Below are 14,385 nucleotides of genomic sequence, written 5' to 3'. Positions count from 1 at the left end.
AAAACTACGGTTCCTGCGTTTTATTCAAAATCGCGGATTTTGACAAAATTACAGCATCAGCACCTCAAGTCTTGATTTTTGTAGTCTATACTAGTTTACTTAAGTACATAACTAGCGTGTAAAAACAGAATTTCGAAAAATATTGAGGGCGTCCTCTTCAGCAAATGTTATAATATTGCTTTAACTGGACAAAACAGGGGCTCCGTTCTATTTACTATTTAGCTAAAATGAAGAAAAGTTATGGCTATAACAAAAACGTTTTAAAAACGTTTCAAACAAGTTACATTTTGGATTTTGGTTTAGGAAAAACGTTTTAATAACATTAAATATCGGGTTATATAAAGGTCATGAGAACGCTTTAAAAAACGTATTGTATGAAAACACACTGCAACAATATTTTTAAAATGTTTTCAAAATGTTATTGTAACGAAGACCGACTTAAAAAAGGCTAGTTTGCGTATGACGTCCTGTCGACCAGACAAAAAAATGCTGTACTGCGCAGTTCAGCAATCAATCACATTGCGCCTTTATCCTGACGTCAGACGCAAACTAGTCATTTTAATTCGGGCTTCAATTGTATCACATTTTACCATCGCCGAAGCTACCCCAGTCTATAAACCCAGCTAGCTAGCTACACCGACAGCGCGAAACTCGAAGATATACTTTACTACAAAAACAGTACATTGAATGATGTTCTAATTAACTCAGTAAGATACATGTACATCATTAGTGCATCAAACCACTAGACCACGAACCTATGATCTGGATAGGATACAATGGCGTAGTGTGAGTCATCCTCGGGGGGGGGGGGGTGGCATCGACCATGATGGAGGGTGGGGACACAAGCCGTGTTTCGGCCATATTCTCTGGGATTTTCTAAATTTTCAAACCGTGACCTTATGACGCTACGCCACTGTCTGGAAAATGTTTTGATTGTTAATTATCCTCAATAACTTTGGAGAAATAAATCAATGCTGCTACTACCCTCATTACGCAATAATATACAGCAACAAGCTCAAATCACTCCTCTTTGAATTAAATTTAAAATATATTTAAAAAGCGCCCTCAATTTCAACACAAATATACAGTCTTAGAATAAACAAAAAACAGAAAATGATGGATAATTTGATAACAAAAAGAAGATGATATGTTTAAAAGAGCTAAAAATATATTTATAGTACTGTGATAGCTATTATCCAGTCTAGAATTGGATATTATATGTTTTTTAGGTAAAAAGTTATAGAATCTTTTAAGGTATCAATACGTTCACAATTTAACTATCCATCACGTCTTTCCATTGTTTCACATTATCATCGTTGTCAAAGGCATTCTGCATTCTACCGTCAAACAGCTCAAACACACCACCTGTATACCAAAAGGATAATAATAGGTCAATCAAATTAAAGAAAAGTAGGGCTTAAGGGCTGGGGTATGAACGTTTGGACAGTATTTATTTTGGGACATTAGAGCACATCAGACATATCGAATTACATTCTGAATACGAAGAATGTCATTCTGATATCAAATAATTTTGTTTTTTGAAATTCGCAATTTAATACACATTTTATGGCAAATCATTAAAATTGATATTTTTGATATTTAACAGTACTTGAAGTAAACTTTATAAATCTGATGATTTATACTTAAAGTGTATGTAGGTGGGATAAAAAAGCCGACGATCAATTCAAAATTGTGACCTTTCGTATTGAAGATATGGATTTTTTTCCCCAAAACACCAAACAAAAATAAGGTCTTTTTGGGAAAAATCCATATCTTCAATATGAAAGGTCAAAATTTTCAATTGACCGTCGGCTTTTCCTCCCTGCTACATACACTTTAAGAATATATCATTAGATTTATATAATTTACTTCGAGGACTGTTATATATCAAAATGTGAAAAATATCAAATTTTCTTACTCTGTTATAAAATTTGAATTATATTGTGATTTTGAAAAAACGAAAATTATTTGATATCAGAAAGACATGCTTCGTATTCAGAATGCAATTCGATAGGTCTGAGGTGCTCTCATGTTCCACAAAAAATACTGTCGAAACGCAATAAACGCTCATTTTGGATCCCTTAACCCACCACTAATTGTAACAGAAACCATTTAATCACCATTCATTTCAGAAAAGTATAATGTTAAAGAAAATATCAAAAGTTCCCAAGTGGAACAGTGCCTAATTTGCATAAATCCAAAATGGCCGCTTATGCAGGGTGAAATTTCACAGTTGGTCAAATCTTGTTTAAAACTATACCAATGTCTTGCTCCCATCATAAGGATTCAGAAAAAGTATAGTTTGACCAGTCTCCGACATCCAGTTCTTGAGATATCGGCAAAAAGGTTAAAGGTCACATTTTGGGTTCCACAGTCGTTTACAATGGATATATGCTCCAATTTTAATCCGACTGGTCTCAAATTGTTCCTTTGGCAAAAATAAATCAAAACGAGAAAAGTTGCATTGTTTTGGATGTTTTGTTACATAGGTAACATCACAAATAAGTCAAGGTCAACAGGTCTCAATGGAATTCGATCTTCTTTGCCTTGTTACCAAGGTAACAAACCACCTGGGATATTCTTTTTTTTAATGTTTCTGCAAGCGGTGCAATATAAAACCATTTTGATCAAAATCAGAGCATTTTTAACTTTTGTCCCCCTGTGGAATCCAAATTTTGACATTTGACCTTTTTCCCCAAACTCAAGAAATGTATATCGGAGATAGGTCAAACTATACTTTTTCTACATCCTTATGACAAAAGGAATACATTGGTATGGTTTCTAACAACAATTGACCAAATTTGAAATTTCACTTGGACTTTTTGGGACTTTTAATATGTTCTTGAATACACTTTTCTAAAATAAATGGTGATAAAAGAAAAAGACTGGAAAAGAGAGTAGTCACACAATCGTTCAATATGTGGTACTATAGAGCACAAACCTTTATATTATAAAGGTGTTTAAAGGCCACAGCTAAAAGTTATTATTAAGGTACACCGCCAAATATAAGTGTAAGCATAAAATATTTCGAAGTGGTTAATTAATACTAATTTGTTTTAAAAAGTTCCTTTGCGGGGGAGCGGGTAGGCGCAGCGGTTGTTACTTCACCTTGCACCAATAGGGCCCGGATTCAAGCCTTGGCCGAGCCCAAGGAGTGTGTGTGCATTTGGTTTATTACGATCTATGCTCGCTCTCGCAGGTTTTCTTCGGGATATCCGGTTTCTCTTGCTTTCAGAAATCGGTGATTAGTTATTTCAATTGGTTATCAAAAACTTCCTTCACCAAATGGATTCTGTGGAGCTGCACATATAATTGGTGAATGTTACAATCTGGCAGTGCGGATATGTTTTATTTATTTATTTATTTTATTATATTTTATTTTATTTTATTTTATTTATTTTATTATTTATTTTATTAATTAATTAATTAAAATTAATTAATTAATTAATTAATTAATTAATTAATTAATTAATTAATTTATTTTTATTTATTTATTTATTTATTTATTTATTTATTTATTTATTTATTTATTTATTTATTTATTTATTTATTTATTTATTTATTTATTTATTTATTTATTTATTTCAAATAAACTATGGTTACCCACCAGTATGAATAAACAATATCTTCTTCCCCTTAAATTTTTCTGGTTGTTCATTTAGTTGTTTCACGAGATGGAAGGCTGCCTTTCCTGAGTAGGTTGATCCTAAAACGATACCAGTTTGTGCTGCCACATTCTTCAGAAATTCTATACAAAATATTGAGATAGCATAATTATAATTATGACAAAAAATTGGCCGTCTACGCTGAAAAAATCGCTCCTACATGTAAGTGCAAGGCAGTGTCCTTAGCAGCCGGTTTCTGCCGCACCACTTGCAATATAGCCAGAAATAACAACTCACGTGAACTACAAGCCCAGTATCGACCTTTGACCTATATAATATGTCCGCAACACAATTGTCTGGTGCCATCACTGACATCTATACATGGCTATGTATTTAAAACTGTTAGTCTTTGAAGAATGACGCCACTTGTATACATTAGCTTACATTTATTGATATTATCCAGTGTCTATAGGGTGTTTACACATTTGGGGTTAATGATCATTAAGGGGTCACTTCCGCTCCAAGACGAAACCCTTTCAAAATGCCTATTCAGCTAAAACATAACAGAGTGATGCCAGCACCTAGCTGCACACATGTACTGGCAATGGCCACTCTCTATGGAGCATTCACAGATTCGGTGTCAAACATCATAAACTTCTACATCTGCCTTGATATTAATAGTCAGTGTCTGATGTTTTGAGCCAAAGGTGACAAAAACGGCACGGCTTTGTTCATGGTCTGCGACCAAAGCCAAAAAAAAAAGCAAGCACCCACCGGTTACTTTAAGGATGTCTGAGTGTTTTTGTATTGTTGTAAGTGCAACTTTCAAATCTGGACCTCACAACATTAAATCGACCGGTGTCAAAATGCGCAGAAATAAATTCTGCTTCCAATGTTTTTGAATAATGAGCATTACTTAAGGGGGGGGGTTAATTACTTTTTTTGAGATGTTTTTATTCTAATCACCTATTTCTTCCTGGGTTGTTTTACCATATCCAGCACCTAGATGTTCTGTCATGTGACAAATATCTTCAATCGAGGGTCCGCTGCCATCAGCTTCATGGAGACCCACGTATCTGAACATAGTGTTCATTTCCTTTTCAGCATATGCTTTCGATTCTCCTGTTACCAGCGAATGGATCCTTAAAGTGACAACATTACATATCGTTTTGTAAGCGCTCTTTAGCAAAGTCATAGTTCATTGAATTTACAACCGTGTGACAAAACAGGCGAAAAGAGTCTACGCTTTTTGCACAAGATGTGCAATTTAAAGAGAATTGGCCATTACTCATTAAAATGGAGCTAGTATATGGACAATATAAGTGTGCTCTTTCATTTAATGACATAAAATATGAAAAATATTGTAAGGAACACTTGAGGTTTTGACTTTTAAAACCTATATTTTGGTCAAAAATTGTGCTGGGATAGGTCGTTTTCAACAGATTTACCACATTCGCCTTGCTGTAAATATTGAATTGCATTATCTGTTGACCTAATGAAAAAAGTGTTTTAGGGTGAAGTGTTAGCTTTCGTTTGATGTAAAAAAATCTGATTGGATGAAAGGAGCACTTGAGGTTTTGACAAAAACCAATCACAGAAACCTATTTTCCACTAGATCTCTCACAGCTCTTATGATGCTGTGCACCCAACCGTGTAGTATAACACAGACTGCGTAGATACTAGACTCGCTGTGCTTGGAATTTTTTTGTGTGCTCGGGTGTATCGAGGCGGAAACTGTGCGTAGATGCATTAATAAGAGAATCGTTTTTGTAGTCAAACTTTTTCACATGGAGCGAATGGTTTATAGGGAAATGAAAAAATGGTTGGCCTCACCCCCCCCCCCAATCTATGGTCATTTTTTATGACTTTTATTACTAAAATTAGCGCAAAGGATGGATCTACGATTAGCTTAGGTCGTTTGGGCGTAAACACGTGCGTTTTTTGTGACGGATAAAACATCTTGGGCGGGGCTGCCCTTCGTAGTTCTAGGTTTAATGGTGTGAATAACCAACTACCGGTATTCTATCAGCAGTGGCTAAACATTAATGGTGGCAAAACCAACATGACATTAGTGGGCTATCATTTTCTTCGAAAGGGGGTCCCAAATATTCCAAAAGTCGGCGTCAATAAAATTGCGACTGCCCCTTATTTCGGCAACAAAAGTTTATGACACCCCCTATATAAACAGGCTAAAATTTTAAAGTGTTTTTTTAATAAAATAAACATATTATCTATTGTCATCTTGTAGGTGACTCCCTACATTTTGGTTATCAAAAATTGTATGACCCCCGTATTTTTCTTTCCAAAAACTTTTGACCCCCCCCATCCGAAGAAAATGATATGCCCCTTAATCGATAACAGGGATGTCAAAACAACACACTACACGACAATTACAAAAATCACGGTGTCCAAGATCTCGGAACAAAATGAGTAAAGTTGCATGTAGATCATTTGACTCACCCTGCACAATAATATGGGGATTATATATCTAATTTACATGTCTAATATTGGAACCGGAAATATATAAACGTACTTGATGTTACATTCATTGAGGTAATTACCAACTCCCAGTCCAAACGTTGTCCCTGCGCCTGTACAACTCACTACGATATCACTGAAAGAGTTAACACCCTGTATAATAGGAATAATAATAATAATAATAATAATAATAATAATAATAATAATAATAATAATAACAATAACAATAACAATAATAATAATAATAATGATAATAACAATAACAATAATAATAATAGACTTAGCTGTGGTCTAAGACCACGAACACAGCCTTGTTATGACCCCTTAATGACCTTTGACCTCAAAATATATGAAAGCCCCATAGACATTGGCTAATGTCAATGCATGGGTGCATGTGGCATCACTTTGCTATGTTATTTGTGCAGAAGAGGCATTTTGAAGGTTTTTCGTCTCAGACCGGAAATGACCCCTTAATGACCTTTGACCAGAAATAAAAAAATACCACATATACATTGGAAAAACATAATTCATGTGTGAACATACCATCACTCTCCTATGTTTTTCTTGGCTGATAAATTTTTTTGAAGATATTTCAATTTATACCGAAAGTGACCCCTTAATGACCTTTGACCCCAAATCTGTGTACACCACATTGGCACTGGGTAATAACAATGCATGTGTGCAAGTGGCGTCAATGTCCTACGTAATTTGTGGGAGAAGATGCATTTTAAAGGTATTTCGTTTTATACCGGAAGTGACCCCTTAATGACCTTTGACCCCAAATCTGTGTACACCACATTGGCACTGGGTAATAACAATGCATGTGTGCAAGTGGCGTCAATGTCCTACGTAATTTGTGGGAGAAGATGCATTTTAAAGGTATTTCGTTTTATACCGGAAGTGACCCCTTAATGACATTTGACCCCAAATATGTGTACACCACATTGGCACTGGGTAATAACAATGCATGTGTGCAAGTGGCGTCAATGTCCTACGTAATTTGTGGAAGAAGAAGCATTTTAAAGGTATTTCGTTTTATACCGGAAGTGACCCCTTAATGACCTTTGACCCCAAATAAAATAATACCACATATAAACTGGGTATCCACAATTCATGTGTGAACATACCGTAACTGTCCTATGTTTTTCTTAGCAAATAAAAAAAATTGAAGGTTTTTCGTTTTATACCGGAAGTGACCCCTTAATGACCTTTGACTCCAAATCTGTGTACACCCCATAGACACTGGGTAATAACAATGCATGTGTGCAAGTGGCGTCTCTGTCCTACAGAATCTGTGGAAGAAGATGCATTTTAAAGGTATTTCGTTTTATACCGGAAGTGACCCCTTAATGAGATTTGACCCCAAATAAAAAAATACCACATATACATTGGGTGACTGCAGATCACGTGTGAACATACCGTTACTGTCCCATGTTTTACTTAGCTAATAAAAATTGTTGAAGGTATTTCGTTTTATACCGGAAGTGACCCCTTAATGACCTTTGACCCCAAATCTGTGTACACCATATATACACTGGGTAATAACAATGCATGTGTGCAAGTGGCGTCTCTGTCCCACATAATTTGTGGAAGAAGATGCATTTTAAAGGTATTTCTTTTTATACCGGAAGTGACCCCTTAATGAGCTTTGACCCCAAATAAAAAAAATACCACATATACATTGGGTGACTGCAGATCATATGTGAACATACCGTTACTGTGCTTTGTTTTATTTAGCTAATAAAATTTTTTGAAGGTATTTCGTTTTATACCGGAAGTGACCCCTTAATGACCTTTGACCCCAAATCTGTGTACACCCCATATACACTGGGTAATAACAATGCATGTGTGCAAGTGGCGTCTCTGTCCCACATAATTTGTGGAAGAAGATGCATTTTAAAGGTATTTCTTTTTATACCGGAAGTGACCCCTTAATGAGCTTTGACCCCAAATAAAAAATACCACATATACATTGGGTGACTGCAGATCATATGTGAACATACCGTTACTGTGCTATGTTTTATTTAGCTAATAAAAAATTTTGAAGGTTTTTCGTTTTATACCGGAAGTGACCCCTTAATGACCTTTGACCCCAAATCTGTGTACACCACATAGACACTGGGTAATAGCAATACAAGTGTTCAAGTGGGTTGCTGTCCTACGTACGTTGTGGGAGAAGATGCATTTTTAGTTGAAATCACGTTTTTGACCCCTGTGACCCCTGCGTGACCTTTGACCCCGCGAGTTTCATGTGACATGTAGGGGCATGGTCAATGATTATTGTGACCAAGTTAGGTTAAAATCGATGTAAGCATGTGAGTGCTAGAGCAAATGTAATGGTTGACATAAGAAAGAAAGAAAGAAGAAAGAACCTGTAAGAAAAAAGACACAGCCGTGACTAACGTCACGGCTGTGTAAAGAAAGCACCTGTAAGAAAAAAGACACAGCCGTGACTAACGTCACGGCTGTGTAAAGAAAGAAAGAACTAGACTTAGCTGTGGTCTAAGACCACGAACACAGCCGTGTTGTGACCCCTTACTGACCTTTGACAACACAATATATGAAAACCCCATAGGCATTGGCTAATGTCAATGTATGCGTGCACGTGGCATTACTTTGCCATGTTATTTGTGGCAGAAGGGACATTTTGAATGTTTTTCGTCTCAGACCGGAAGTGACCCTTTAATGACCTTTGACCCCAAATCTGTGTACACCCCATGGACGCTGGGTAATAACAATGCATGTGTGTAAGTGGCATCACTGTCCTGCGTAATTTGTGGGAGAAGATGCATTTTCAAGGTATTTCGTTTTATACCGGAAATGACCCCTTAATGACCTTTGACCCCAAATAAAAATACCATATATACATTGGTTAAAAACAATTCATGTGTGAACATACCATCACTGTCCTATGTTTTTCTTAGCTGATAAAATTTTTTGAAGATATTTCGATTTATACCGGAAGTGGCCTCTTAATGACCTTTGACCCCAAATCTGTGTACACCACATTGACACTGGGTAATAACAATGCATATGTGCAAGTGGTGTCACTGCCCTACGTAATTTGTGGGAGAAGATGCATTTTAAAGGTATTTCGTTTTATTCCGGAAGTGACCCCTTAATGACCTTTGACCCCAAACAAAAAAATACAACATATACATTGGGTAACTGCAACTCATATGTGAACATACCGTTACTGTCCTATGTTTTCATTAGCTAATAAAATAATTTGAAAGTATTTCGTTTTAGACCGGATGTGACCCTTTAATGACCTTTGACCCCAAATCTGTGTACACCATATAGACACTGGATAATAACAATGGATGTGTGCAAGTGGCGTCACTGTCCTACGTAATTTGTAGGAGAAGATGTATTTTGAGTTGAAATCACGTTTTGACCCCTATGACCCTGCGTGACCTTTGACCCCACAAGTTTCATGTGACATGTAGGGGCACGGTCAATGATCATTGTGACCAAGTTAAGTCAAAATCGATGTAAGCATGTGAGTGCTAGAGCAAATGTAATGGTTGACAGAAAGAAGAAAGAAGAAGAAGAACCTGTAAGAAAAAAGACACAGCCGTGACTAACGTCACGGCTGTGTAAAGAACCTGTAAGAAAAAAGACACAGCCGTGACTAACGTCACGGCTGTGTAAGAAAGAACTAGACTTAGCTGTGGTCTAAGACCACGAACACAGCCGTGTTGTGACCCCTATTGACCTTTGACCCCAAAATATATGAAAATGCCCATAGACATTGGCTAATGTCAATGCATGGGTGCACGTGGCACCACTTTGCTATGTTACTTGTGGCAGAAGGTGCATTTTGAAGGTTTTTCGTCTCAGACCGGAAGTGACCCCTTAATGACCTTTGACCCCAAATAAAAAATACCACATATGAATTGGGTAACCACTATTCATGTGTGAACATACCGTTACTGTCTTGGCAAATAAAAATTTTTGAAGGTTTTTCGCTTTATACCGGAAGTGACCCCTTAATGACCTTTGACCCCAAATCTGTGTACACCCCGTAGACACTGGGTAATGACAATGCATGTGTGCAAGTGACGTCACTGTCCTACGTAATTTGTGGGAGAAGATGCATTTTAAAGGTATTTCGTTTTATACCGGAAGTGACCCCTTAATGACCTTTGACCCAAAATAAAAAAATACCACATATACACTGGGGTAAACCACAATTCATGTGTGAACATTCCGTTACTGTCCTATGTTTTGTTTAGCTAATCGAAATTTTTGAAGGTATTTCGTTTTATACCGGAAGTGACCCCTTAATGACCTTTAACCCCAAAGCTGTGTACACCACATAAACACTGGATAATAACAATTCATGTGTGCAAGTGGCGTCGCTGTCATACGTAAGTTGTGGTTGAAGATGCATTTTAGTTGAAATGACGTTTTTGACCCCTATGACCCCTGCGTGACCTTTGACCCCACGAGTTTCATGTGAAAACATTCCGTTACTGTCCTATGTTTTTCTTAGCAAATAAAAAATTTTGAAGGTTTTTCGTTTTATACCGGAAGTGACCCCTTAATGACCTTTGACCCCAAATCTGTGTACACCCTATAGACACTGGGTAATAACAATGCATGTGTGCAAGTGGCGTCACTGTCCTACATAATCTGTGGAAGAAGATGCATTTTAAAGGTATTTCGTTTTATACCGGAAGTGACCCTTAATGAGATTTGACCCCAAATAAAAAAATACCACATATACATTGGGTGACTGCAGATCATGTGTGGACATACCGTTACTGTGCTGTTTTACTTAGCTAATAAAAATTTTTGAAGGTATTTCGTTTTATATCGGAAGTGACCCCTTAATGACCTTTGACCCCAAATCTGTGTACACCACATAGACACTGGGTAATAACAATGCATGTGTGCAAGTGGGGTTGCTGTCCTACATAAGTTGTGGGAGAAGATGCATTTTTAGTTGAAATCATGTTTTTGACCCCTATGTAACATGTATGGCACGGTCAATGATCATTGTGACCAAGTTAGGTCAAAATCGATGTAAGCATGTGAGTGCTAGAGCAATGTAAAGATTGACAGAAGAAAGAACCTGTAAGAAAAAAGACACAGCCGTGACTAACGTCACGGCTGTGTAATAATAATAATGATAATAATAATAACAATAATAATAATAACAACACTAATAATAATATAAGTAACAGCTTTCCGGGGCTGTGGAAGTAGCTTTCTGCTCAAGCCACTCCATAAAGATATTACAAGGGGCTGAGGTGGCTACCCAGGCCCGTACGCAGGATTTCATTTGGGGGTGCTGATTTTGAAAAAGTGGACTTTTTTTTCCAAATTTTGTGAAAAGTGGACTTTCTTCCTAAAATTTTGACCTTTTTGTCCAAAAAGCGTAAAACCCTGATTTTGACTGCGCTCGCAAATTCTGATAATTTTGGACTTTTTGTATACTTTTCCAAATTTGGGGGGTGCGACCGCACCCCCCGCACCCCCCTGCGTACGGGCCTGGGGCTAACCATGGCCATGCCGAAACATTGGTGATAATTCTGACCGGGCTAGCTGAAGTACGCAACCGTAGCGAGGCAAACTTTTGTAAGTTCTATATTAATGTCATCAGTAGTGAGGAGGGTTCTGTTTTTGAGATCTTTGTCCTCTTGAAGTCTTTCTCTGAGTTTAAGAAGAGTGAGATCAATGGGAGTAATGGTAAAAAGCGACACCACATCGTGCGGGTTAAGAATCTCATCTTCCTCAAGGGTAACATCTTTGAGATTTTCCGCTAGACTTTTAGAGTTTAGAACATGGTGCTCAGATTGGCCAACTATAGGGCTCAGAATATCAGCAAGAGATTTGGCCACATTATAACCTATGGAGCCTGTAAAGTCGAAGCGAGGTACCGTCCTTGTGAGTTTTTGGACTACCATAAATTCGAGGTACATTTTCCGAGGTGGGGGTACAGAAATTGTTTGTCCGCTTTTTTGATCTTGTGTTCTGTTTCGAGCCTATGAGGGATTGAAACCAGCTCTCTTGTGTTTTGGAGTGGGGTAGCGATCTAATTTTTCATAGGTCTTAGAGTCACTGAGGAGGGTACACATTTTTGTTGGTACTCAATTTTGTCCATGACAACCGTTGCCCGTCCTTTATCAGCTCCCAGGACCATGATGGACTCCTCTTTTTGAAGCTGATTAATCGCGACTCGCTCATCTTTACTGATATTTGAGTGACAATTTACTACTATTTCTGCACGTAATTGTGCTGCTTCAGGTTTGGGAAGCTTCCAACACGCTCTCTCACACGCAACGATATGCTCATCGACAATGGACGAGTGAGGCAGAAATCAGGACTTACCACGTATCCAAGGCCGCGAGCTAACACTCTATTTTGAGCTTCTGACAGTTTGTATTTTGACAGGTTTTTACCCATCGCTTCAGTTGAGTGCCACTCAAGTCCGGTTGCGTGTGTTGTTCTTATTGGCATTATTATTCATCGCTTTCCCCTGTTTTTCCGCTAGCTCTTTCAACTTCCGGGTTTGACGGACGCGGACATATTGGAATTCGTTCTCGCGAGAGTTTTCAACATGGCGCGAGATTTGAATTGACAATTCTTTGTTTACATCGCGGGACTTTAAATCGGCGTTAAGTCGGGTTTTTTCTTCCTCTAAATACCTGATTTTGTTTGAAATTACGCGAATTTTCTCATTCAACAAAGCTTTCTCTGCTTTTTTTCACGATATCACGTGCTCGTATTGATCGGACATTTGAGCTTTAAACTGGTTAGAATCAAACCACTGTTTTGCTTGTAATGAGAATACTCTATGACATCTGAATCGCAATATTTTCTGTTCAGTGTTTTCAAGCGATCGGATGTCTCTCACTGCATTACGTCCGTAATTCTCTCTCAAATCTTTGAACAAGTTCATTTGGATTGTTAGATTTAACTGTTAACATTGTTCGTTTTATGCAAATCCAAGAAAAAATGAAGATGTTAAACTCACATTTTAGTAACGTTTCACCACTACACTAGTGGTTTCATCAGACTGGCAACTCATCACATCTGACTGCTTCCTTTTATAGACAACAGGAACCGACATAGAGGGCGTGATGAGTTGGTCAAAGATGTTGTTGAGTCAGTAGGCCCCCTCGCCAAATTGGTCGATCAAAAAAGTCAAACAAAATAGAGCCACTCCAAAAACAAAGACTACCTTAAAGAATAAAGACAGTGACAGTGAAAAGTCTAAAGGCATGGTTATAATTCCCTATGTAGAGGGCCTCAATGAGTTTTCAAAAAACATGGCTTTTCTACCGCTCGCTATGAAACCTCACCGCACCATCCGCAGTATGCTTGTTCACCGTAAGGACAAACTTCTCCCTCAACAAATCAAAAAGCAGAGGCGATATATTATGAAATCCCCTGCGGAGATTGTGCCAGTACCTACATCGGAGAAACCGGGCGCCCTTTCGGCGTTCGCCTGAAAGATCACCAAAAAGAGGTGGAGAAATTTGAAACGAAGCCCTACACTAGAGCCAGCCGCACGTCATCTATCACAGACATTCATAAGTCAGCTATCACTGATCATGTTGTATCTACTAATCATTTCATCAATTGGGAGGGCTCAAAGGTCATCGATAGAGAAGCTGACAAGACCTCTAGGTGGCTGAAAGTAGCCATCTGGATACGCCGAAAAGGAAAAGACACTCTAAACAAGGACGAGAGGGGCTACTCACTCAACAACATCTTTGACCAACTCATCACGCCCTCTATGTCGGTTGCTGTTGCCTATAAAAGGAAGCAGTCAGATGTGATGAGTTGCCACTCTGATGAAACCACTAGTGTAGTGGTGAAACGTCACTAAAATGTGAGTTTAACATCTCCAATTTTCTTGGATTTGCATAAAACGAACAATGTTAACAGTTCCACGTTTGCTATTGTTAGCAGTATCAAATTGTCAAAAATAAAACATATTTGACCATGCATTTTAAATCAAATTGTCAAAAATAAAACATATTTGACCATGCATTTTAAATAAATTAAAAGCCTCACAGCCCATCAAACATGGTTTAATTAACTGGAAGTTTGTGTTACTGTTACTGTTCCAAAAGGCAGCATTCTCCATACTTTAATTCCCGAGAAAATATAACACAACAATACCTCATTTCAGCCTCTTATTTCCCTTAATAAAAACGACTCATTTTCAGCCAGTGACTCTAGACCATTGATTTTATGCTAATGCTCTTACGTAATCATTTGTGTAATATAATTTTTCCATTCGTTGTTTGAAAGACAAAGGTACAGTGTTTATGTGATCATTGAG

General features: G+C 37.6%; 1 protein-coding gene across 1 annotated transcript; it reads right to left on the bottom strand.

Moving 5' to 3' along the window:
- Positions 1–868: 868 nt before the first annotated feature.
- Positions 869–12,535, bottom strand: LOC140136299 (uncharacterized). Its single transcript, XM_072158026.1, has 5 exons — positions 12,423–12,535; positions 6,139–6,236; positions 4,572–4,747; positions 3,608–3,748; positions 869–1,365 (listed from the first exon to the last, which is right to left on the bottom strand). The coding sequence occupies exons 1-5, from the start codon at positions 12,495–12,497 to the stop codon at positions 1,274–1,276; spliced, it is 582 nt and encodes a 193-aa protein (XP_072014127.1). The 5' UTR covers positions 12,498–12,535; the 3' UTR covers positions 869–1,273.
- Between the last annotated feature and the right edge of the window lie 1,850 nt (positions 12,536–14,385).

This window comes from Amphiura filiformis, chromosome 2 (genome assembly GCF_039555335.1).
Source record: "Amphiura filiformis chromosome 2, Afil_fr2py, whole genome shotgun sequence".
NCBI classification, from domain to species: Eukaryota; Metazoa; Echinodermata; class Ophiuroidea; order Amphilepidida; family Amphiuridae; genus Amphiura; species Amphiura filiformis.
The sequence above is the reverse complement of the archived record's forward strand: the minus strand, read 5'-3'. Positions and strand labels throughout refer to the sequence as shown.

Excerpts from the sequence above, each read along its gene's own strand:
- LOC140136299 (XM_072158026.1), bottom strand. The coding sequence starts at position 12,497 with ATGGGTAAAAACCTGTCAAAATACAAACTGTCAGAAGCTCAAAATAGA. Across the intron at positions 4,748-6,138 it reads CTCAATGAATGTAACATCAA|GATCCATTCGCTGGTAACAG; the intron begins GTACGTTTATAT and ends TGTCACTTTAAG. Across the intron at positions 1,366-3,607 it reads GATATTGTTTATTCATACTG|GTGGTGTGTTTGAGCTGTTT; the intron begins GTGGGTAACCAT and ends TTTGGTATACAG.